The sequence below is a fragment of the Lutra lutra genome, chromosome 7 (assembly GCF_902655055.1).
Source record: "Lutra lutra chromosome 7, mLutLut1.2, whole genome shotgun sequence".
Classification (NCBI taxonomy): Eukaryota; Metazoa; Chordata; class Mammalia; order Carnivora; family Mustelidae; genus Lutra; species Lutra lutra.
Window position 1 is genome coordinate 67202002 of NC_062284.1, and position 24990 is coordinate 67226991.

The window sequence follows — 24990 nt, forward strand, 5'->3', positions numbered from 1 at the left end:
CTTACCAATTCAAGAATAACACAATGGATTCAGTCTAACAGCACACTATTAAACTTCCTCTTGGTATGTATCAGTTCAGAAATTAATATATACTTTGGAAAGCGACAATAAACACTGAACTTATAAAGCTCAGAATAAGGCCAGGAGAAGGGGCACTATTCCGTTTAAATACGTTCTCTGTAGTTAAGAGGAAATGTCCGATGATGTCATCCCTAGATACTCCCTAGTGATGAACACTAACTACAGTACTGGGCTTTAAAGGGGGACCATTTTCCTGCAGACCGTGGTGGCCGCGGAGCTTTGCTCAAAGGTTCTCCAGCTGAAGTCTGGGAAGAAGGGGTGACCCACAGTCTCGGGAGGATCAACAGGGGAGGGGCGTCGGCCCCGGGCTCGCACCCCGGCTCCCCCCGCACGGTGCGGGAGGGTAAGGCCTGGGAGCGGCCCGGCTTGCACCTGCTCCTCCCGCCGCCCACGGCCCTGGGGCTCTTATCCCTCACCGAGGCCCAGGCCGGCTTCGACGCCCCCACCCCCGGCCACCACAGGCCGACTCTCCACCCCCCACCTCGCCCCGGTCCCCGGAGAAAAAGACAATACATTTTAACGCCATTGGAGCTGCTGCTGTGCTGCGGCGGCTGCTTCTCCGGCTCCGGCGGGTGCGGTTCTCGCCGCGGCTCGCCCGGCTGCTCCACGGGCTGCTGATGCGGACTGTCGTCGCCAGCGGCCCGGAGCACCTCGGGCTTGTCGGCGTCCGCCATCCCGCTACCGCTGCCTCCGCCTCAGCCGACTGCGCTGAGGGGCTCCGTGCGCTACAATGGCGGCGGCCGGGAAAGCGGTAACGGATCCCGATTTGAAAAGGCCCCGAGCGCTCAGTTGCCCGGATCTCGCGAGAACCGGTCGGAGCCGGGAGACTGGGAGAGGGTGTGAGCCTGATGTGGGGGGTGGGAGTGGAGGGGTAGCGGGGAGGGATGGGGTGGCGGCGGGTCAGGGTAGCCATTGCTGCAGTCCGCCCTGCCTGAGCCCGGGGAGGTGTTGACTTGTCCAGAAGCCCCCGGTGGGGCCATGTTCTGACCACCAGCCTGCCTGTCGCTTGGCACCCAATGGGGTCTTCGCTTACAGAAGTCGGCTCTGAGTGCTAGAAATCCCTAGAGCTCTGAAACCCAGACTATTCAATTCATTCCTGGTAGGGGCAGTTTATATTAAAGAGGCACATACCACTTTGCATCTTTAAAGACATCTGCAAATCTTCAGACTCTCCTCAGAAATCCTTTGAATAATGCAAATAAATCACTTGCCACTTGAATGCCTAGGCACCCTGTGGACATTCAATAAATAGTTATTGATGACAGGTTGCAATTCACCAAAATGAATAGCTTTGAATTTCTTTGAATTCTGGTTGTTCTTAAGAAGGAGGCTTTCCTTTAGAACTCAGCTATCGGCTTACAAAGAGAAGACTGAAGTTTTTGAATTCTCTGAGCAGCAACCAATGAGGAGAATCTATAATTTTAATAAGAAATCTTCTACTAGACTGGCTGATAATGGACATCTTGGTTTGGAGTTATGTTTATTTTATGTTGATGAAAATTATATTTGAAGCAGTTAATAGGTTTTCAAACAAATTTAATTACCATGTGGAGTTTTAAAATATAGTCATAGATTTTTCCCCTAAATATGAAAAAGTAACCCGTTAAACTTAATCAACTCCTAACTCCTGAATACTGTAATAATATTTCACATTTAAATAACCTTCGTCAGCCGAAAAGTTTAAAGACCTTCCCAAAAGCTTCTTTTAATAAAGAAGCTAACACATGGTTTACATGCTTTGCAGAATATCACACACAGATTAGTGGTAAAGTGGTAGCTAGAAACTAATATTCAAGAAATACATAATTTCCTCATTTTTCCCCGTTCTTTGGCATTTTAATTATGTAGATTTCTGCCCTTAACCAAAAAAATACCTTGGAACAGAAGATTTGAACTACTTCATCAAACATACACACATAAAAAAATCGGAACAGTCTTAGTCCTGAGGAATACACTTGGTAAAATACTGCTGTTTTGGGTGCTATTGACATTATTTCATAAACACAACACATGCTGTTGTAGTTGCTTCATGAATTCCTTATCTTCAGTCAGTCCCAAAACTTAGCATTTGGAAGAGCAGAAAGGCATTGAATTCTGACACAGAAAACCTGGGTTTGAACCCCAGCTCTGCCACTTCTGCCTGTTACTCCTTGGGCAGGTCACTTAACTTCTCAATCTTTCTGTAATTAATAAGGATGATAATACCTACTTTATAGGATTAAGGTGAGAATTAAAAGAAAGCACTTTATGTAGGGCAAAATGCTATATGAATATAAAGTAGTATTAGAATTCCCTATCTCTCCAGGCTGAGCAGGGTTTTAGTCAAAGAGAAGTCAGGTGATTTTTCCATATAACTGAACTATAAGTAATTTCAAACATTCATCACCCTCTATTATTCTTTTGCTATAGTTGAATTTAATGATGAAAACATAATCCAGCTGTCCCTAATACAGTATATTCTTACAAAATCTTTCAATAGATGGAATTTAATATTTTTAAGAGAACTTTATGCTTAAAAAAGAGTAGTAAGCACATGAGGAATATGAAAATGCATATAACACTGTTGGGAAAACATTTATAAAAAGTATTATTTGAGTGCTATAGCAGAGATAAATGTGAAGCATAATTAAAATTTTATTTATAAAAAATTTTATTTACCAAGAGACTGATCTGCTTGGTGCAGTCTGTTAATTAAAATATTCCATTAAAATATTTTTCTTGATTGCTGAGCTTTTTTGGCACCCCTTAAAATGTGCCTAAAACAAATACTTCCCTTACTGTAACTTAGTCCTGGCCCTAATAAATGCAACAAAGGGGAGAGGCTAATTTCTGAAGAGGGGTTGGTGAGCATTTCATGGAAGAGCTGGATCTTTAAAAGATGAAGAGAATTGGGGCAGCTTCTAAAGAGAAAATAATTAATACTACTGCATTAGTATGCTCTGTAGATGTTTCCTTCCTCTCATGTTATCAATATTATACTTACCTTAGCTAAATCTGCAAAAAATAAAAAATTGTTATTAACATTCTATTACTACATTCTATTTCTCTATTGTCCTTCCTTCCTTCCTTCCACTGTTTTTTTTTCTAAGTCTGTGTATACATACTGAAAAATTCTTGAGTAATGCTTTAGTTTTTATCTTCTTACAATTCCCACTGCAAATGTTATTATTTGCAATTGCAGAAAATGTATAACTGGTACAACAGCACATAACCACTTAGTTGGTGTGTGTGTGTGTGTGTGTGTGTGTGTATGAAGGGAGGGGTAGATTGAAAGAGGCCATTATACCTATCTGGAAATTTAAGCCTAAAATTCCAAAATATTTTCAATCAATACTTTAATGTGTGTGTTGTTTAGGAATTGTGTTCACCTGCTAGTAATAAAGACCAGAAATAATTGTGTCTTCAAAAAAATATAAGTTACTACTTTCTTAAGTAAAAGCGGTGCAGAAGTAGGCATCACAAAGCAGGTATGGTCATCATGGGCTAAGGTTCCTTCTAAATCTTGCACCATCCTTGTGTGTGGCTTCCAATGTTATGGCCCAAAATGGCTACTGGAGATCTAGGCATCTTGTCCTCACTGGAGGCCAGATGTAGTTCAGAAAAGGGGGATCCTATCTAGAAGTCTCAAATGTTAATTCCCCAATAACGGGTCCGTGATTAAAGGAGCGAGACTGATATAAAGTGAAGGTCAAGCAAAGCTTTATTTCACGCCAAGCATGAAGACTCTAACCAAACGTTCGGGGACGCACCTCTTACAAGAGAGGGCGACCCTTCTCTGTTTCATAGTCTAGCTTTTAAGGGCAAAGGCCATGCGGTCAGGCCTGGCCGCGCACAGGTGACCAATGAGATTGTAACACACACAGGAAATTCCACAGTGATGCTAGGTAGCCAATTGAGTTACAATTTACCCTAGTAGACATTTGAACCAGCCTATCACACCTTGGTTAGGATTGGCGCCACAAGGCTCCCAAAGGGCGTGGCCCATACTCCTTGGTAACCAGGGAGACAGTATGCGTCCCCCCACTGATCCCATGTCTCCACCTGGCCTGACCCACCCTTGAATCTGGGCTTTGTTACCTGGAGCTGGTTTCAGGGGCTTGTTCCCTGGGGGAAGGGGAGCAGGGACAGTTTAACTTTAATAAAAGCCTCTTACTAAGTAGGTCCTTACATCAAACAACACTTCCATCATGGGTCAAAACTTAGTAATATGACACACTCAACTATAAAGGAGGTGGGCAAATAATTTCCCAGTTGGGCTCACTGCCCAGGGTTGTGTTACCAAAGAAGAGGATGGAGTGTCAATTTAGGTATGATAATCCTTTTAATTTGTTTTTAAGAATTGAAGGCAGGGGCGCCTGGGTGGCTCAGTGGGTTAAAGCCTCTGCCTTCGGCTCAGGTCATGATCCCAGGGTCCTGGGATCGAGCCCCGCATTGGGCTCTCTGCTCAGCAGGGAGCTTGCTTCCCTTCCTCTCTCTCTCTCTCTCTCTCTGCCTGATTCTCTGCCTGCTTGTGATCTCTGTCAGTCAAATAAATAAACAAAATCTTAAAAAAAAAATTGAAGGCAAATACCAACAATATGAAGTCAAACAGTACAGTATGATTTTTTTTAAAGATTTTATTTATTTATTTGACAGACAGATCACAAGTAGGCAGAGAGAGAGGAGGAAGCAGGCTCCCCGCTGAGCAGAGAGCCCAATGAGATGTAGGGCTCAATCCCAGGACCCTGAGATCATGACCTGAGCCGAAGGCAGAGGCTTTAACCTACTGAACCACCCAAGCGCCCCAGTACAGTATGATTTTTAAGTCAATTTACTTGGCTTTGTAAAATTAAATGGCTGAATTTGGAGCCACTAAGTTTCCACACTTTTAAAGAATTGAAACCCAAAAAGGAATTTATAACTTTAGGAAATACCATGGGTCGTATCTGAGATCCATATATAGTTCCTTTTTTCATCATGGAAGTTCATTGTATGATGAAAAAGTGGATGCCAGTTATTGTCATTAGAAAAATGTGGGGAAAAAGTATGGTTTATTCTGACAATGAACTGGTTATATTTCTCTCTCTCTTCTCTCCCCTCTCTCTCATTGTTTCTCTCTCTCTCCTCCCACATTCCCTCATTCTATTGCTCTGCTTAATTTAGGAATCTAATTTTTCACATTAGCATTCTAAAAATACATCCTAAGGAAAGGTCTCCACCAACTAAATGAATCTTGGAATTAAGGCAATTATCTGAATAATCCAGGCAGAAATCCCACGTTCACCTCAATTATTCAAATAACTCAGATAATACAAAGGGTTTTGCTTGAATTCCTTGGATAACTGTTTCATTTTTCAACTTTAAATGCCAGGGTCATCACCCAATCACAAATTTACTTTTGATTTTTATAAATAATATTTGGACATTTTTTTCCTTGAAGACTAAAGACTCCTATAACTCCTAGACATTTACTTGTCTCAATTTTTGTCCACTTTCTAATTTCTTAAATCATCCTGCTTTTTCCTCAATCTCACTCCAGTAACTCCATTAAAAGGTGGCTCAGAAGAGCCAATTTCTAAGGTTTCTGCCCTGCTTTTCTGCCTATAGGCATAGTTGCTCCTTCTTCTTTAATAATCCAATGAATTGGGCTTCCTCTGTCCAAGGCAATGGGTATTGTATGGTAATATTTTTAATTATTCTAGGTTTAGTCCTAATCCAAAGAATACTAATGAAAATGATTATAACAAATATTGTTTTTCATTTAAATAATTACCTTTTTAAACTATTATTCTCAATTTTCAACTACAACATTTGGAAGAGAAAATAGATTTCTTACAGTGATGAATAATAAGATTCAACCCATATGTTTCCCTACATATTTGAAGATAATCCTATAAATCGTCGTGATAGAGATAATAACTAACATAATCCATATTCCTCTTCTTGTTTGATAATAGAAATTTATTTAAGACTATTCCCTAGTCTCACTTATAGCTCTCCATGACCAAGTAACTCTGTTCTGACTAGGAAAATATAAGCAGAAATGTTGTGAGGACCAAACAGGAGGTTCCTTAGAAAGAACTGACTTAATTGGAAGAATGGACCTTTTTGTCCTGCCTTGCTGCCTTCCGCTGGCTGGCTTGAAATGAAGAAATGATGTCTGTAGCAATAGCAACCATGTTTGACCATAAAGTAATTTTGTGATTGGAAACTAAGTGCTAAGGATGATGGAACTTGAAAATAGACTAATAGGGGAAAAAAAAGAAGAAGAAAGAAAGAAAATAGACTAATAGATTAATCAGCCCATCATTAGATAGCCACAGTAACAACCTTCACATTCCCACCCAAAACTGTTGTCAAGAGGAGGAAATAAATTTCTATCCTAATTAAATTGCTACTATTCTTCTATACAGCTAAACTTAATCCTGATGATCAGTATTTTTATTGAAATGACTGAGTTACTTTAATAGTTTCTTCTACACTGTGGTCACACAACACTACTTTTAAAATGTTTTTTTTCTGAAGACAGCATTTACATTGGTTTTTGTTTGCTCCTTTGCTTTATGGTTTAGAACACGATAAATTTCCTATCTGGTATTCATTCTCCCTTTTTTCCTTACTGACAGAACCACAGTTTTGGTTAGACTAACAATGTGCCCAGCTAAAATCCTGGGAGTGGCTTTGGAACACAACTCTATCTAAGAAGCTGTAAGGAGAAATACACTAGGGATTCCAGAGGGTCTTTCTTAACAAGTTATTTGCCTTCTTTCTTTCTTGTGAGGCTAGAGGGTGGAGTATCCCTTTGGAAACCATGAGAGAATAGGAATAAGAACAAAAGCCACAGCTAAGGATGACAGATCAGAAAAACAGGGGACTGAAACACTTAGGATCTTACAGAGCCATTGTAAAACTCCCAGCCTGCCTATACTCAAACTTCTTATTTGGGGAGAAAAATAACTTCCTTTACCTTAGACATTGCTGTTGGATTTCTGTTACCTCAGTTTCATGAAACTGAACAGAATTTAAAAATCCTACCCTCTTACTACCCTTTTTAACAAAGGACGCACCATTCCTGATGGCTGCTTATGAGCCTAGTTCATCGGAAGCAATGGTTTTCGGTAGTATACAAATGTGGTACATTTTGTCATAATGTATTACAGAATGGTAGGCTGGAGTGATTTCATGTCATTACATTTCTATTCACAAACTAAACATGCTAAAAATATTAACCAATATCCAACCAAACATGGTAGATATTTCATGTAAGTTTTAATGCAGAAAGACTGAGGTTTACACAATAATTAGGGCTGGTGAAAATAAAGGTCTAGGAGCTATTGCTAGAATTTGACAAATTGGGAAGAGCAGGAATCATGGAGAATCTATCACCAGTGATCACTATGCCTATAGCAGAAAGTTAAGTCTCAGAGCTTACTAACACCCCAAAACTGCTGGTGTAACACCTCACCTGCCACTTGCTAATAACTATAAGTTTAGTGAGATTAAAGATTTCTTTTTCTTTTCCGCCCTCTTAAATTTTAAACCAGTGCCTCTCATTGGTAGAATTTACGTTGAATACTGCTGGCTACAGAATCTGAGATGTCTCATAAAGGAGAAAGGTGAGGATGGGGCTGGGCATCAATTGATAATATTTGGCACAGTATCTAGGCCATTTAGTATATATTCTGAGGTACCCAAAACAAAAGAGAGAATTACAATGTCCATTTTTTCATTCATCAGTTCATTCATTGTATCTGTTAAATTTAGGAATGTCTGTGCCTCTAAATAAGGTTAAATATGTAAAAATACTTAGAGCAATGTTACTCTTTTTTTAAACTTTTTTTTTAAGATTTTATTTATTTATTTGACAGACACAGATCACAAGCAGGCAGATAGGCAGGGGTGGCGGGGCGGGGGGGGAAGCAGGCTACCTGCTGAGCAGAGAACCTGATGCAAGGCTCCATCCCAGGGTCCTGGGATCAAGACCTGAGCCGAAGGCAGCAGCTTAACCCACTGAGCCACCCAGGCGCCCCAGCAATGTTACTCTTTTGACTACATCAACAAATCTCAATTGTGAGTGCTTTGAGCTATCCTTCAGATTTTTAAGGAAACTGAATGGTAGTACTGTTAAGGTCATTGTTCTGATAGTCCCAAAGTCATTGAGGAAATTCAGGTGTACATAAATTTCCATTTACTTCAACCTAGATTTCCACATCTAGACTCTTAATATTTCTGGAAGCCAGTGTCAAAAATATTTCTGAAAAATCAAACCTCATTCTTCCCAACTGTTTATTGCTTTGAGCATCAGATAAAGAGAGATTATATAAAAATTGTAAAATTAATCAGTCCTCAGAACATTAGGTTTATACTTTCTCCTAAGAATTTTCATACTTTCAAGTATTCCTTTATGCACTACTCACTAACTTGAACTTATTTTACTGATTTTTAGGTAGTATTGAAAGATAGGGTCCGTATGTAGGCCTTTCTAGTTATCTTCTATAGTTATCTAAAGTGATTAAACAAACACTCATACAGTTTAGTTTTACTTAGAATATGAGAAGTGTGAATTTTACTTGTCTAGCTTAGTTGTAGAAATCTGATATCAAGTATACAAGTGTTTCTTCTTTAACAATGCACACATTCCTGGAGGGGATTGGGGGGGAACAACTCCTGTTCTACAAAATTATCCCCTGAAAATAACTAGCCACTTAAAAAGTAAAAAGACAGACTGGGATAAGATCTTTGCAAAACACGTATATGGTAAAGAACATTTATCCAAAATATTCAAAACTCAATGATAAGAAAGCAAACAACCCAATTAAAAACTGAGAAAAGGGGCGCCTGGGTGGCTCAGTGGGTTAAAGCCTCTGCCTTCGGCTCAGGTCATGATCCCAGGGTCCTGGGATCGAGCCCCACATCGGGCTCTCTGCTCAGCGGGGAGCCTGCTTCCTCCTCTCTCTCTGCCTGCCTCTCTGCCTACTTGTGATCTCTGTCTGTCAAATAAATAAATAAAATCTTAAAAAAAAAAAAAACTGAGAAAAGATCTGAACAGACACCTCACCAAAGAAGATACAAGATGGAAAATGAGCATAAGATGTTCCAAATCTTATATCATTAGAGAATTGAAAATTAAAACAATGAGATATCATGATTAACCATTAAAATGGTTAGAATCCAAACATTGACAATACCAAATGCTGGTGATGAACATAAAGCAACAGGAACTCTCATTCATTGCTGGTAAGACTGCAAATGGTATAGTCACTTGGAAGGACAGTATGGCAGTTTCTTACAAAGCTAAACATAGTCTTAGCATTCAACCCAGCAATCGAACTCTTAGGTTATTTACCAAAATGAGTTTACACAAAATGAGTTCACACAAAAATCAGTACTTGAACGTTTATAGCGTCTTTATTCATAATTTTCAAAAATTGGAAGCAACCAAGCTGTCCTTCAATAAGTGAATGGCTAAACTGTGGTATAACCATGCAGTGAAACTTTGTTAGGCAATAAAAAGAAATGAGGGCGTCTGGGTGGTTCAGTCGGTTAAGCATCTGCCTTCAGCTCAGGTCATGATCCCAGGGTCCAGAAATCGAGTCCTGCATCAGGTTCCTTGCTCAGCAGGGAGTCTGCTTCTCTCTCTCCCTCTGTTTCTCCCCCAGCTTGTGCTCTCTCATGCTTAGAATCTGTCTCTCTCTCTCAAATAAATAATATTTTTAAAAAAAGAAATGAGGGATCAAGTCATGAAAAGTCACGAGGGAAACTTAAATGCATATTGCTAAGTGAAAAAAGCTGAAAAAGTAACAGTCTATATGACTCCGTATATACAATTCTGGAAAAGAAAAACTATAGAAACAGTAAAAAGATCAATAGTTTCCAGGGGTTCATGCTGCAGGTGGGTGGAAGGGAGGGGAGAAAATAAGTAAGTGGGGCACCAGATATTTAAAGAAGTAAAACTATTATAATACTATAATGGTGGATGGATAACATTAAACATTTGTCAAAACCCATAGAACTGAACAACACAAAGAGGAACTCTAAACTATGGACTTTAGTTAATAATAATCTATCGATATTGGTTTACCAATTATACCAAATGCACCACACTAATGCAATATGTTAATAGTAGATGAAATTGTAGGGCAAGGGGAGAAGAGGCATTTGGGAACTTGCTGTACTTTCTGATCCATTTTTCTGTAATACTAAAACTTCTCTAAACAATAAAGCCCACTTGGGGTGCCTGGGTGGCTCAGTCAGTTAAGCATCGGACTTCATTTTGGCTCAGGTTATGATCTCAGGGTCGTGAGATTGAGCCGCACCCAGGCTATGCTGGGTGTGGAGCCTGCTTAAGATTCTTTCTCTCCCTCTGCCCCCATCCCAGAAAAAAATTAAAATTAAAAATAAAGCCCACTCAATTAAAAAAAACTGAAAATATTTAGGAGAAAAAAAAATCACATTGGAGGGAAAATGTAAAGCCCATTCATCTTCACAGCCAGAACACCACAAAAAACATTTACAAAAAATGAAAATCTAACATACTTAAAAATACAAGTTAAAAATATACATTACAATATAACTAGAACCTCACAAGAAAATTTTTAGTTAGGAAAGAATGATAGAAAAAGTGTAAAGAAAGGTTGAATTATGAATATAGGGACCAATGCACAAAGACCAGGAAGAACTGATAAGTATGCATTTACAAGACAAAGCACATAGCCAGACTGAGCCAAGAGTAAGAAGGAGTGAAATGGGCATGTGTATAGGACTGCTTTTCTCCACAGTTCACTGCATTCAGCTGTGTTAGTGTAGACTTGGGTTTAAGCCGCTTTCACTTGGTAGTCGAGCCCTAACATTTGGAGGAAAACCGTATATAAACCAATTGATTTCCACATGCTATTGACATACTTATTTGCCAATTATGTATTAACTGATTCATAGTACTGACACATGCACTGCAGCAAAATAAACTCCTTCTGTTTCTTTGTTTCTTTAACCCAGTAAAATAAACCAATTTAATATATTATACCACGGTTATTGCTCACACATTTGTGGAGATTGTGCCCAAGGTATCCTTTCATACTCATTAGATTCAACAGTAAATATAGTACAGGGCTTCAAGTATACTTTAAATGAAACAATTTAAAGCTTATGGGCTGTAAATTAAAGCCAATTAAATGAAACTTCATTCAAATAGATCACTCTAAACTGAAGCATTTAGCACATTTTTTTCTTTGCAGAAAAGTTTACCAGCAAAACATAACATCTCATTTCCAATGGTACTCATCAAACAGAGCAGCATTAGATCATTAACCACACTGAAGTGTCATCATGCTCAATTCACTTATGAGTCCACTTACTTTAGATAGTTTCTTCACTGTTGACAAAAATCCCACAGTCATTTTCTAATCAAATCTAATCATCCTATTATTGTACTCTCTAATCTTATGTCAGCATATTCAGCATTGGCTACTCTCTAGAGATCAGATGTAAAATGACCTAGAGGAAGAACTCCAAGGAAAGAAAATAGAAAACTAATAGGATGGTTAGAACAAAAAAAGTACAGAACTTTAAGCCAGTCAACACTAAGTTACAAAACTGAGAACAAGACCATGGACCATTCATTTTTGCTGAGATTTTTAGATTGTTCCTTGAATTACTTTGGGATAATAGAAATGGGCTTCCAAGCCCCAAGAATGCTCTAAGCTGTGAGCAGAATTTCCCACATGTATTTTTAGGTAGAGGGCATGTATTTCTTACGGTATTTTCAATCAATCTTAACACTCAAAAAAAATTAAAACCACTCACATGAGAAAAGGGCATGGCTAGATAAAAAAGACACTAGAATAGGTAAGAATGTACTTTTAAAGATAAAGGGGACATTTGGATATAGCTAATTATTGCCTACCATCTAAAGCCAAATAAGCATTGGATTAATTTTTTAGTGCTTATAGCAAAAATAATTTATATTTGTCTTTAATACATTTTTTAGAGTTCAGTAGCTGAGTAAATAGCAATACTTCAAATAAAAAGACCCAGCTATATTAAGACATTTTAGTTTAGAAAGAATAATCAAACTTCAGCCAGACAAGATGTAGGTTTCCACGAAAAGCTGAAGGTAACATGTTGGCCTAATAAGTTCAAGAGATGATCTCACCATAGAAAACATGACAGCAAGAATTCAGCTGGAGCCAGGGTAGCAAGAATTCACAGCAAGGAAAATTTCCCTCTGAAAAGTATCCTGAGCCAGCTTGTTAGAAGAAATTCTTGATTTTAGTTCCTTTGTTGCACTATTATTCTAACGTATGTTCATAAAAGGGGGGCTATCATGTTCTTTAAATTTCTATAGTTGCCACATCTTCTAGTAAGTTGGATAATCAACACTTCTGCTCTCTGACATAAAAAAAAGTCCTACTCATACAAAGGATACTATTTAGGATACAGACAGAGAAACAGAGAAACAAAGTGTTTTGAAATAAACCTGATCTGTAGTCATATAAGTTAAAATATCTTCTGCTAGCTTAACATTTATGTAGTCATAATAAATTATATGTTTATCTTCATAGCTAACTATATGATTTTTTCTATATTTTAGTGTCTTATTAAAAAAAACTTATAGAACAACTAACTATATATACCCACACAGTAGTCAACAGTTTTGGCCAAAAAACAGAAAAATAAATGTAGAAAAATAAATGTATTTATTTACTTACTTCTAATTTCTTTAGTTCCTTTCTGATTTTGTGAGGACATTTATATAGGACACACATTAAAACAGATAATGAAAAAAAAGTAATATACCAGTACATGAGAAAACAAAATTGCAGTAGTCAAGGCAATAGAGAAAAAAAACATAAAGTCCTTAATATTTTACACAGTTATTAATTTCTAGATATTAATTTTACTTGGACATCCCTAGTGACTAAAAGAAAAAGCAAATGGAATCAATTTTATGATGCACATTGTGTATAAGAGAACGTACCACTTAGCTTTGGATAGTTTAAGTGAGGAGGAGGAGTATGAGAGTTCAATTCAGGAAACTGTCAATGAAAGAAATGTTTTTGAAGAGATTTAATATAAGAAATAGTAAGTGATGTGTTGGGCAAATCTGAGTCTGTAGTAACAACCCTATAGTACATATAGAGCAGGGCATGTAAACTGAGGGTTGTTTTATACAGAATATTTGCATATAAGCTGAAAGTAGAATATTGAAGCATAGGAAAGGCAATTCAATTTGGAGGAGGTCTAAACAATGCTACATATATATTTACCTTTCCAATAATTTGTATTGCTCTGAAAATAAATAAGAGACTATCCAGAAGTATGGATTAATCATGTGTGCTTTAGAAAAGCATTTATATGTTTCTTATCTGTCAATAATTTTTTAAAATAAAAATTGAGTAGCAGGCATTGACAAGGACCTGAAATGCAGGTATTCTGGGTTTTGTCTATTTTGCTATTCTTCGTCACTTCTTTGGCAATGGAGAATAGAATATAAATTACTAATCTCTGCACTTCTATAAAACTTAGTAGACTTGCCATGTTATTTTGCAATGTACCTCATCAAGGTCAGAGACCAAAGATCATCTATCTTTGTATCCCAGCCACTAGCAAAGGAAGTAGAACATAATGGATTTTTAATTCATTACATTTTCCTAAGTGAGCCACTTTGCCGACTTTCCAGAACATCATCACCTTTCATATAGCTTGAGAAAGATCAAGATCATGCACAAACTAACACCAAGGAACTTAATATATAGTCAAAACTTATCTTTCACATCAACTCAAAAATATTGACTAAAAACAGAGTATCAACTGATATATGCATGAATTTAAGAAGAAGAAGGAGGAGAGGGAGGAGGAAAAAATCCAGAAGAATCTTCAGAATCTAACTATACTTATGCTATGTCAATGACATGACAGATCAGCATTTACTCAAATGATCTATGAAACAATAGCCCTATCTCACTTTCTAATTTGGATGAGAATTAGATTGTAACATTCAGATTTGTAAAGTCAGTATAATGAGCATTTAGTATGAAGCCATACTAAAAGTCATAAAATTACAAGTCAAAATCTCCAGTCATGACAACAAATCCTTGGTGTGGGGCCCATACATGAGCAGTAAAATCATGTTACTTAGGTTTTTTTTCCTTGAGTTTGGAATTCAAAGAGAATGAGTGATTGCCAGTTATAGTATGAAAATATAGGGTGATGTAAACTGCAGTATGTGTCTAGACAGTGTCAAAATCAAAACCAAATGAACAAATTTAAAAGCAGTTTGAGGCACAAACAGTTGGTTAATATTGTGTAAATTAAATGGTTAACTTCTGAACTTATTTGAATAGAACATTCTTGCAACAGTCTAGAAACATACAAAGAATAATAGATGGAAGAAAATGACCTCCTTTCCCATACTCTATGACTGTATTGCCAGAATACAATATTTCTGGAACTTGTTGCTTGAAGTGTGGTCCTGAACTCGCAACCTCTGGCATCACGTTGGATATTAGAAATGCAGAATCTGAGACCCAAACTCATTCTTGCTGAATGAAAACCTGCATTTTTTCAAGATCCTGAGGGGTTTCATATGCACATTAAATTTCAGGAGGCACTGCTGTAGCATATACTACCAAAATAGGATGGGGGCCCTTAGCAAGTTTTATTTTATTTTAAAGATTTTATTTATTTATTTGACATGGAGAGAGAGATCACAAGTAGGCAGAGTGGCAGGCAGAGGGAGAGAGAGGAGGAAGCAGGCTCCCCACTGAGCAGAGAGCCCGATGCTTAACAGAGGCTTTAACCCACTGAGCCACCCGGGCGCCCCCACTTAGCAAGTTTTAAAAAAGAGTCAATAAAGACATGGCTAGGAACATGTTACTGGAAGAACTTCTTCCACTTTCTTCATTGGTGGGCAGTTCACCTATATTATAGAGTGTTTAATAGTTTTGTTTTGTTTTGTTTTAAGATTTATTTATTTATTTATTTATTTATTTGAGAGAGGGGAGTAGGTGAGAGAAATTTCCAAGCAGGCTCCAGGCTAAGTGCTGAGCCCACTGTGGGACTCAATCTCACCAACCTGAGATCATGACCTGAGCAGAAATCAAGAGTTGGGCACTTAAACAATTGAACCACCTGTGTATCCCCAGGGTGTTTAAAAGTTTTAAATGAAAAAGAATAAGTATTTTTCAGTATAGTCTTGTATGAACTCCCATTTATACGTTGCCCATTTCTTGTAAGACCATGAAATTTCCTAAATTAGTAAATACTCTAAATACATTGTCTTCACTTTATTGTTTAATTCTTTTTTTTTTGGTTTTTTTTTTAAGATTATTTATTTATTTGACAGACAGACAAGTAGGCAGAGAGGCAGGTAGAGAGAGGAGGAAGCAGGCTCCCTGAGGCGCAGAGAGCCCGATGCAGGGCTGGATCACAGGACCCTAAGATCATGAACTGAGCCGAAGGCAGAGGCTTTAACCCACTGAGCCACCCAGGCGCCCCTTATTGTTGAATTCTAACTCATCTTTACATCATGGGCTTTCAGCATTTTTTACACTAACAATGACCCAATTCTGCATCAACATTTCCCCCAATTGCTGACAATTTAATAACATACAGAACTAATAATTAAGTTTTTAGAGAATCTACAGGTGTTTGCAATTTGAAGGTTCTGAATATAGTATCCAAACATAAATAGAATTGGACCCTTATAATTGAGTTGGACAAGACCCCCAAGTAAGAATGCAGGAAGAGATTGTATTGTTGTTTTCTTTTGTTTTGTTTTTGTTTTGCTTTCAATGCCGTTTAAGTTTAGAGTCTATGTACTGAACAGTGTTTAGAAAACGTGCCATGCAATCACATATGGGCTTTTATGGAACATTCCTGTCTTGGTGTATTCTAGCTCATTGGTAGGTCTACGCAATTTTTCAGCACTACGGACAGCGCCTGGACGCCAATCCCTAAAAAGCAGGGGCGGGGAGGGAGGGCAGGATCCGGTTGGGTTTGCGCAGAAAAGAAAAGGTGAAGAATAGGAAAAAAGAATTCCAAATGACGCATGCGGTCCCCAGTTAAACCAACACACTATCACTCTCGTCTTCCTCTTATCAGACGAGAAGGAAGACGTATTTAGCGTCAACTCCCCGGCTGAGACTGCGGTCAACCAGTACAACAAAATGCCCGCGGCACAGCTACGGATGCAGAGGAGAGGAAAACACGGATTTTAAGAATAAATTAATTAAACCTCCACTGCCTTAAGAAGCCAAATGAACTCCGATTGCTACCCTGCAGTGTGACAGTGAAAATGAGCACCTTCTTTTTTTTCTTCTTTTTTCGAAAAACTGAGGAATAGAGCCTGTTGCTGCGGTGGCCCATTCCCCGCCCCCTCTCATTTCCCAACTCTTCTCTGTCTCACAAACACAGTCGCCTTCACATACATGCGCGCGCGCGCAAATATTTACACTCTGCCACATCGAATAAATCCAGGCACATTTTCCTGCAAATACACTAGCGCGCGCACACGTACTTCGCGGGCGCCCACGTCCTCTGTCTCTCACTGACAGATACAGACATTTACACACCTAGGCCAGGAGAGCGCTAACCACGGTCCTGTGACTCCACGAAGGTTCCCAGGACACGCCTTTTTGTTACTGAACCGATCAGCGAACACAGACAAACCTGCCAACACTTAAGTCTACTCGCTGGATTTCATCTCCATGGCAACAAGCATGGAAGGTGAGACATTGCTGCCTGCGAAGTAACTTTCTCCCCCTACCCTCCGCATTAACTGACAGGGTTTCAGTGAAGATCCAGAGGAGAAGCCTGTCCTCATTCTCTTGTATTTCTGAAGCTAGGGAGCCGGAAAGGGAAGGGGGGTGGGGGATACAGCCTGCAGGTCTGGTCAGTTCAAATTCTAAAGGAGAAAAGAGCCCTGATGTTTCTGCTGCTGCTGCTGCTGCTGCTGCTGCTGCTGCTGCTGCTGCTGCTGCTGCTGCTGCTGTCAAAAAGAAAAAATAAAATGTGTTTTGCGTTTGCAGTTAGCTTTCGGATGCTTCTCCCATGTTTTGTAGGAGGTTTCTACGCTTCTTTAGTTTAATACGTCCAAAGAGAACTGGAGACAAACAAAGCAGAACAATAATGACAGTCCAGGTTTCTCTAGTGAGAAATTTTGAAAAATTTCAGACCAGATATCCAGTATTTGAAAAAATCCAATGTCAGAGTCCTTGGGGAGCCATACGAAGATTCTCTAAAGGTTGAAATCTGAAAGGTTGGGGGGAGGGTATTGGTTCTGGCAGATCCCAGAGTTTTGGATCTCTGGCAAGGCCTGAAATGTATGTACTTCACCATTATGACGACATCTGGGTTTGTAATTTAAGGTTTTCCTTTAATTCCAACACATTCCATTCCTAATGATTAACTAGTCTGTGCAGAAATGGCCTGAACAATGCTTCATTTCCCTGTTTACTTTGAATGGGATTTAATAACCTTGATATTTGGTGGGGGATGTGTATATGTGTATATGTGTATATGGGAGGAGTCATTATTTTTTTAGCCTGGGTTTTCTTACATGTCTCATTTTATGAAATCATGTGTGTTCATATTATTAGCATTAAAGATCATTATATCTGATATCCAGTATCAAAATACTTTTCACCGAGAATACCATATTCCACTATAATAGTTGTCATTTCAGATATACTGTTTGGATTATCATTACTAGATAAATATACCAGAGGGAAAAAACCTGTTGATTAAAATAAAATACAAGAGGTTCTCTCTCTTTTTTTTAAAAATGGGCATATACTTTTCAATATTGGTTTCTACAGTTGCACATTGTGGCATGCAAACGAACTATAGGTTTCTGAAAAGTGAAATTTTATATTTCTAATCAGTAAACTTATTCACAGAAGAAAAAAATCACATACAACATCCATGTCGTATGTGGTTATACATATATGTATGTATATGTATATGCATATTATATACATATATACACACATATATATGGTATAAAATACTGGTATCTTTGACTACTCACAATGGTATGATTTGTATGATCATAGAAAGACTTTGTTTATTGGTTATTAATTACAAAGCTATTGAGTGAGATTTTGGCCTTTTGGTCTACAGCTATACTGTTGGCCCAATCCTATGACTCATCAGGACTTAAAAATCTCAGTTCCTAACAATTGCCATGAAGGAAATGATGTACTTTCAACACAATTGCTCATTTCTAAAGTACCTATATGTTGATCTTGTTCATTTTTTGTGGTGTAGCATATTTAAAATAACTTCTACTACACAATTTTACATCTACTCTTTTTTTGAAAATTCATTTCTTTTTTCTCAACAGGGTTTATTTATCCTGGTTTTATAACTTCATGGTCTAAATGTCTCTCATTTTTCTATTTCCCAGTAAACAAGATATTAAGATGATGTTTTCCTTCTGAGGTAGGCATTAAAATGTCTGTTTTACAGAAACTAATGATTTATTTTGCTTTTCCATCTCTGTCACAGACTAGAGAAAGTGAAAATGTATCTTTTATCCACATTCATTGAGTAATTTCAGATATCTTATTGATTATGAAGAAGTCAGTATTGTAAGTGGAGAGTTCTATTTATTTTTAACAATATTTTGTTACTAGCAATACTTTCTTTCATCAAATTATGCTCTATATCAATAGAAAAGTACAAAGCTCACTGCACTTACAATATATTCTCAAAAACTTCAAAACTTGCTGTTGAAATGAGACAAGTGTTCATTTCACACAACAAGCAAAATGGAAAGTTTGGGCAAATGTTTGAAAAAAATAGGACTGAAAATATTGGTATTTCATTTGCTACACCTATGGCTTAAATTACCATGAGCATCTATTTGCTGAACATATTGTTAGGCAATTGCTTAACTTTTTATTTATTTGCTTATGGAGACAGCCTGCAGCAATGGTCAGACTTTTTTCCAATCTTAAATACTACCCTTAAATTGTTTACCTTGACTTATATCTTGCTTTCATCTTTAGTATAGGTAGAATTTTAAAATGAATTTAAAAGTCCAAATTCTTTTAAGATATTAATAAAACCTCTGTTCTTTATCTCCCGAATTTCTGGCTAAAAATAGAAATTTCCTAGTTCTTTGAACCCCAACTGAATTTATTTGGTTCTACTTTTAAAAGTTGAATATATAATCATGTCTTTATTATTAGAAATAATTGGTTTTTAGATCTAAACTTTTGCACTTAAATTTTTGTGCAAGTAAATCATCTTTTTTGTCAAGTTTCTTTTATCATTTGGCTTTATTTATTCATTACCCATCACTCCAAAACCCTCTTCAATTTAGTGTCCCTCCTGGACATTCCACCAAAATTTTTAAAGTAATGAAAAAATTCTGAAGGCCAAACCCAAGGCCCTGTTTTTCAGCACGTAGTTTCTATCACCGCTGCAGAATTTGACACTGTTCACCAATACCTTTAGAAACTTTAGCTTCCTTTGTTCTAAGTGAACTTCCTACTACAGATTCACTTATGACTCTGATCATTCCTAATACAACTCCACTAGCAGATCCTGCTTTCTTCTTGTAAGAGAAGGATTCTCAGAGGTTCATTGCTAGGTTTCTTTCATCTTCAACCCTTTTTGGTGACTGCAAATAGAACCTTAATGGGATGACATAAAAATTGCTTTCTGGATCAATTCAGAACAAGTAGATCTGGCTTCCTACAGTAACATTTCAAATATCTGAATGCAGTTAGCACCCTTCTTGGTCTTCCTTTTCTGCAAAACTCAGCAACTCTTTCTTTCCTCTTAAGTTTTGATCTGTAAATTCTTCTATATATTAAACTCTCTTCATCCTGGAACTATTCTTCCACACAAATTATATTTGTCAGTAATATCCTTAAGATATTCTTCCCACCAGTAATTTTATGCTAAACAGCATGATCTGGGTTAATTTGTTTAAAACTGCCTATTGAATATCTACTATGTCCCAGGTATGGACACCATAAGTTCACTAAGCACAGAACTAAACTTTTCATTTACTTTCTAAATTGACACTTTGTACATATTTTCTTAATTTTGGTTAATGAAAGCACTGTCTTTACACTTGTCCAGGCTTAATAGAGAGGAGTCATCTTTGATATCTCTCTCTCCATGGCCCTCTACCTTCCATCATTTGCCAGAACTTCCCCAATATCTTTATAAATATCTTTAAAACCCATTTCCTCTCCCACATATCTATTTTGTTAGTCCAAGCCCTCATTGCTTCTCACCTGGACCATTTCTTTCCCATGATGCTCCCTCCCTGAAATCTTTGTCTATTTTGGCCTCACCATCAAGCATCTCAACCTTTAGGCAAATAAATTGCAAACTCAGCCTGACAGTCAAGGAATTTCACATCTTGGCTCAACCTACCTTTCTAATGTACTGTTTCCCATACTCCGCTTTACTTGTGCCAAACTGTGAACAAATTCAGCACTCTTCTACCTTCGTGTTTATTGTCATGCTGTTTCCTTCTGCACATACCTAAATCTTCTGTTTTTCAAGACTAAGCTCAAATACAATTTCTTACAATCTCTTTCCTGATCCCTAAATGAGCGAAATCTCTATTTCCTCTAAATTTGTTGGCTTTGCATCTCTTCTGTCATCAGGATATTAAAGATACTAATATTAACCTTGCATGGTTATTATGGGGATTAAATAAAATAATAGATGTAAAGCAATGTTTGGTATATGGTGTATGCTAAATACAAGTTTATTCCCTCTTCCCTTCTATTGCCTTTGTAGAAATCTATGCTGTTTTCTTCCTGTTTGTGCATGGACCCTCGCCCTTATGGGTTGGAATCACCTAGAGTACAAATCATGTGAATCTTTCTAGGAATGCTATCATTTATCAATCTGATAAAAAATAAACAAGAAACACTGAACTCTGAGCTGCTGAATCTTGATATTTATCTCCGAGGCCAATTTTTTTTAATCAAACAGAAGTTTTCTTATTCACTTCAACTAAATGTTAAATATTTTTTGACATGTTTTCTGGGTGCCTAAAAATCAGATTTTCAGAAACCAGAACTTTATTCATCAAAAATTATATTTTTCAATAAATTTACTTTGATTCAGTTCAGATGTTTTTTTGGATAACTATGATAGAAGCTGAGAACTATAATTAGTACTTGAAAACTAGTTATTTTTGCATTAAAAAGGAAAGTAATTCAGATTGTCTGAGACCCTCAGGACGAGGCATTATCTGGTGTGTTAGGTAATTTAATAAGGGATTTTGTAAGTCAAGCAGAGAGAGTCAATTATCATATGGTTTCACTTATTTGTGGAGCATAACAAATAGCATGGAGGACAAGGGGAGATGGAGAGGAGAAGGGAGTTGAGGGAAATTTGAAGGGGAGGTGAACCATGAGAGACTATGGACTCTGAAAAACGATCTGAGAATTTTGAAGGGGGGGGGGGTGGGAGGTTGGGGGCACCAGGTGGTGGGTATTGTAGAGGGCACGGATTGCATGGAGCACTGGGTGTGGTGCAAAAAATAATGAATATTGTTATGCTGAAAAAATAAAAAAATTTAAATTAGAAAAAAAAAATAAGGGATTTTGTATCTCAAACTTGGAAGATACTGTGTTTTAATTTTAATAGTGACAAATGAGATGAGTGTTTTATTGCTACAGCTAGAAAATGCCTCTTTTTGTTTGTCTGTTTGTTTGGTCAATTGATGGGTTTTAATATAAATAACAGAGACTAGTGGATTACTCATTAAGAGCTAACTGACTTAACTCTTCTAATGCTTAGCTACAACCCTTTGTTTCTGTCTGCAGTATGATTTTTAAAAACATAAATAAATTGAACTAATATCATAATTATACATAGTTTAGGTTGTTTCTACATAATGTCAATATGGACCAGTTGAAAAATGTACAGATGTTTTAACTTTTGCATTAGCAATTGTTGCGAGTGTGGTCCTCAGAAACTGGTCTTTGAGCAGAGTTCAGTGTGAGGACGTTTATTAAGTGGTGCTCTTGGGCCCAACACTTGTGAAAGAGTGGGGAATAGGCAGGAGTGTGCAGAAGTTGAACTATAATGTAGAACCAGTGCAGTCTTATTTTACTGTATGTACAACTCTAGATCTAGAATGGTCTTTCAGAGTTGTGCTCTATTGAGTCGAAATGACCAGGCTTTTTAATTTTGCATCAATCAGTCATTAGAAATGGTCTGCCCTGGGAACAGACTGTGACCTTGCATGAGGCAGGCAGCTCCCCACGAAAGGGGCTACATACAGCTGAAGATTACCTAGTGGCAGCACTCCCAGCTTCTGGGCAAGAAGTCCTCCATTAGAGGGAGCCTGTTAGACACGCCACACGCATCCACCAGTAAAGCAGGTTTATTGCCTCCTCTTATCTGCATGTCTTCTGAAATAGGCAAATGATATAGCCTAGCAAAGTCATGACTCTAATGAAAAAAATAGTTCAAACTAGCTACTTGGCTGAATCAGTCAGTTATACAACAAAGGTTTGGTTCAGCATGTCCATGTAGAAACATCCTGCTTTTCAGTGTCTTCACTTGTTAAACAAATGAACCAGAGAATGTATGGATCTCAACAAAAGACCTTTAACTGATAAAAGCAATAAAAGTGGAGCTTTCCTCAGGGAAAAAGGTTCTTGTTAAGTCCCAAGGTCATTAGATATTCAGTCCAGTCTCATGTCTTCTACAGTATAAATAGTACAAGAGCTCAATTAGAAAAATCACTCTGATCCATCTAAGTGATACTAAATTTTGAAAAAATTAAAGTATAGTCACTATACTATACATATTAAGGAAGAAAAAAATGATTTGATGGGAAGAAGTGTAACAGAGAAGTTTGAAACAATATTTTTCCGTTTAAAGCATACTGCACAATGTATTAAATATTCCTGAAGGTAAAGCTGTTTTGTAATCCAAAGTATTATAAAGTAAAATATTGTTTAATATTAACTGGCTTATTCATTAGTGAATAACAGTGAAAGCTACAAATTTGTTCTTATTAATTACTTCCTTTCTTTACTCTTCTGTATCAGTTGTTTTCTGAAAATCGAATCCAAAAAAATTTGAAGGGTCAGCCATTTTAATAAGTAATTCTTACAAATTATTAGAAAAAGCAATAATAAAAATGCAAACAAGAAAAATCTATTATTCTTTGTTATTGGATGACAAGTTACTTGCTAGAAGTCCCCTCAAGAAGGGTGGCTATGGGTTAGTAACCATATGATTTAATTAACTAATCTTAATTTAATTAATTAATTTAATTAATATTAAGACATCAAATGGGAAAATCTGTTTTGCTTTAATCCAACACATACTTTGTGAATACTTTTGCTGTAGTTTTAAAATCTCGGTACAGAAGGAGCTTAGGACTGGGAATCTGTTTGGGAAGAGAACTGGGGAGCTCATCTTGAAGCTGAATGTTTATAGCAAATAATGCTGTTTCACTTGGTTTTATGTTTATTTAGGATGCTGAAAGCTAATGGGGCTGGTGGGGAGACAATTAATGCACAGCTACTGCTGCTTACTACCTACAAGATGCTATATTGGATACTGCTCTTATTAAAATAATTTTGTAAACACAATCTATCTCTTTAAGAAATTAATATTTAGCATATGGAGCAGTAGTGGGAAAGAAAAACAGGTATATAAGTCTAAAAGCTAAGAGAATGAAAAAGAGAGAAGACATTGCACCTATTTAAAAGGATCAGAATCTGTATCAGACAAAATGGCACTGGAGAGAGACCTTAAAACATGGACCTTAGAGGGTGTGACCAGCCTACACCCTATGATTATTTATGGTGTTATCTACACATGGAAAAATCAAAGTAAATATTAGATGACAATTCAGGTCAAGGAAGCCATGACTTAACCATCTTACACTGAACCAAAAGCTTCTGGGGTTAATTATCTGAATATTCACTGCCATACCTGATTTTATATTTAGTGCATATGGGTAGTTTCAGGTGTCCCCAAAGGCAATTCTGTAATGAGTACAATAGAAGTAGCATCTCCAATGCCAATTTGATCTTGATCCATATCTGATGTTTTCACATGTCTTTTGTGAGCTAAGTCAAGAGAGTTTGAAAACTGCCAGATTTTAGAAAACAGTTACCTGCTCAATACCATACATGAATAACACTAAACTGAGTCCAATTTTGTGTCTAGGTCAAGAGGTGACTCCAGCAGCACTTCTGAAGAGCCATAATGCTGTGACAGTGAATAATGAGTAGTACCTATTGTGGCAACTCTTCAGCTAAAATGAGTGTCAACGAAGTATCAGCTTTTTCATTGACTCTGGAGCAAAAAACTGGCTTTGCTTTTGTTGGGATTTTGTGTATATTCTTGGGACTTCTTATTATCAGATGCTTCAAAATCCTCTTAGACCCGTATAGTAGCATGCCTTCCTCTACATGGGAAGACGAAGTTGAAGAGTTTGATAAAGGGACATTTGAATATGCACTTGCGTGAGAGTTTCACCATTTAAGGCTTTTAGGGCTATGCCACTACGACACATGGAAGATACAATTGTAATTTCCTTGAGCATGCTGGAAGAAGCTCATTTCATTCAGTAAATTCAATAAACACGTGTGGTTGGACAAGTCATCTAACCTGTATGGACTTCAAGGAGGAGGCTAATCAAAGCATTTTTAATGTCCCTTTCAATTCTAGTGCCCTATGAACCCAGTGAATGTATCTGGAAGCCAGAGACCTGAGATGAATGAAGGTTTAAGATGTCATTAGATGTTTTGCAGTTTAGGAGTCTAATCTCTTGTGATTTGAATTCTAATGTTGACTTAGTCAAGAACTAGCCTTATGACTAAGGGACACTTTTCCAGATCTGCAAAACAAGGATAAAGAAACCTATCCTGCATATTTTACAGGGATGTTGAGAGGACCAAGTGATGTGTAATGAATGTGAAAGCA

At 37.4% G+C, this 24990-nt stretch overlaps 2 protein-coding genes across 7 annotated transcripts in view; one reads left to right on the forward strand and one right to left on the reverse strand.

Moving 5' to 3' along the window:
• The window catches only part of MYEF2 (myelin expression factor 2), a 36121-nt gene extending 35256 nt beyond the window's left edge, over positions 1-865 (reverse strand). For 3 of the 5 annotated variants that reach the window (XM_047736851.1, XM_047736853.1, XM_047736854.1), the window contains exon 1: positions 595-863. In XM_047736851.1, coding sequence (XP_047592807.1) covers positions 595-755 — 161 coding nt within the window. In that variant the 5' untranslated portion in view covers positions 756-863. Of the gene's footprint in view, positions 1-594 lie in introns of all 5 variants that reach the window. The other 2 variants (XM_047736855.1, XM_047736850.1) reach the window with 2 other exon arrangements.
• Positions 866-16660: 15795 nt separating this feature from the next.
• Positions 16661-24534, forward strand: CTXN2 (cortexin 2). Of its 2 annotated transcripts, none has more exons than XM_047739098.1 (2): positions 16661-16785; positions 24232-24534. In XM_047739098.1, exon 2 carries the CDS (start codon positions 24289-24291, stop codon positions 24532-24534), a length of 246 nt encoding a protein of 81 aa, XP_047595054.1. In that variant the 5' UTR covers positions 16661-16785; positions 24232-24288. The 2 variants fall into 2 exon arrangements, with proteins under 2 accessions (XP_047595054.1, XP_047595055.1); XM_047739099.1 differs by lacking the exon at positions 16661-16785 and adding an exon at positions 18453-18501.
• Positions 24535-24990: the final 456 nt, after the last annotated feature.

Coding starts and splice junctions, on each gene's coding strand:
- CTXN2 (XM_047739098.1), top strand. CDS start 24,289: ATGAGTAGTACCTATTGTGGCAACTCTTCAGCTAAAATGAGTGTCAAC.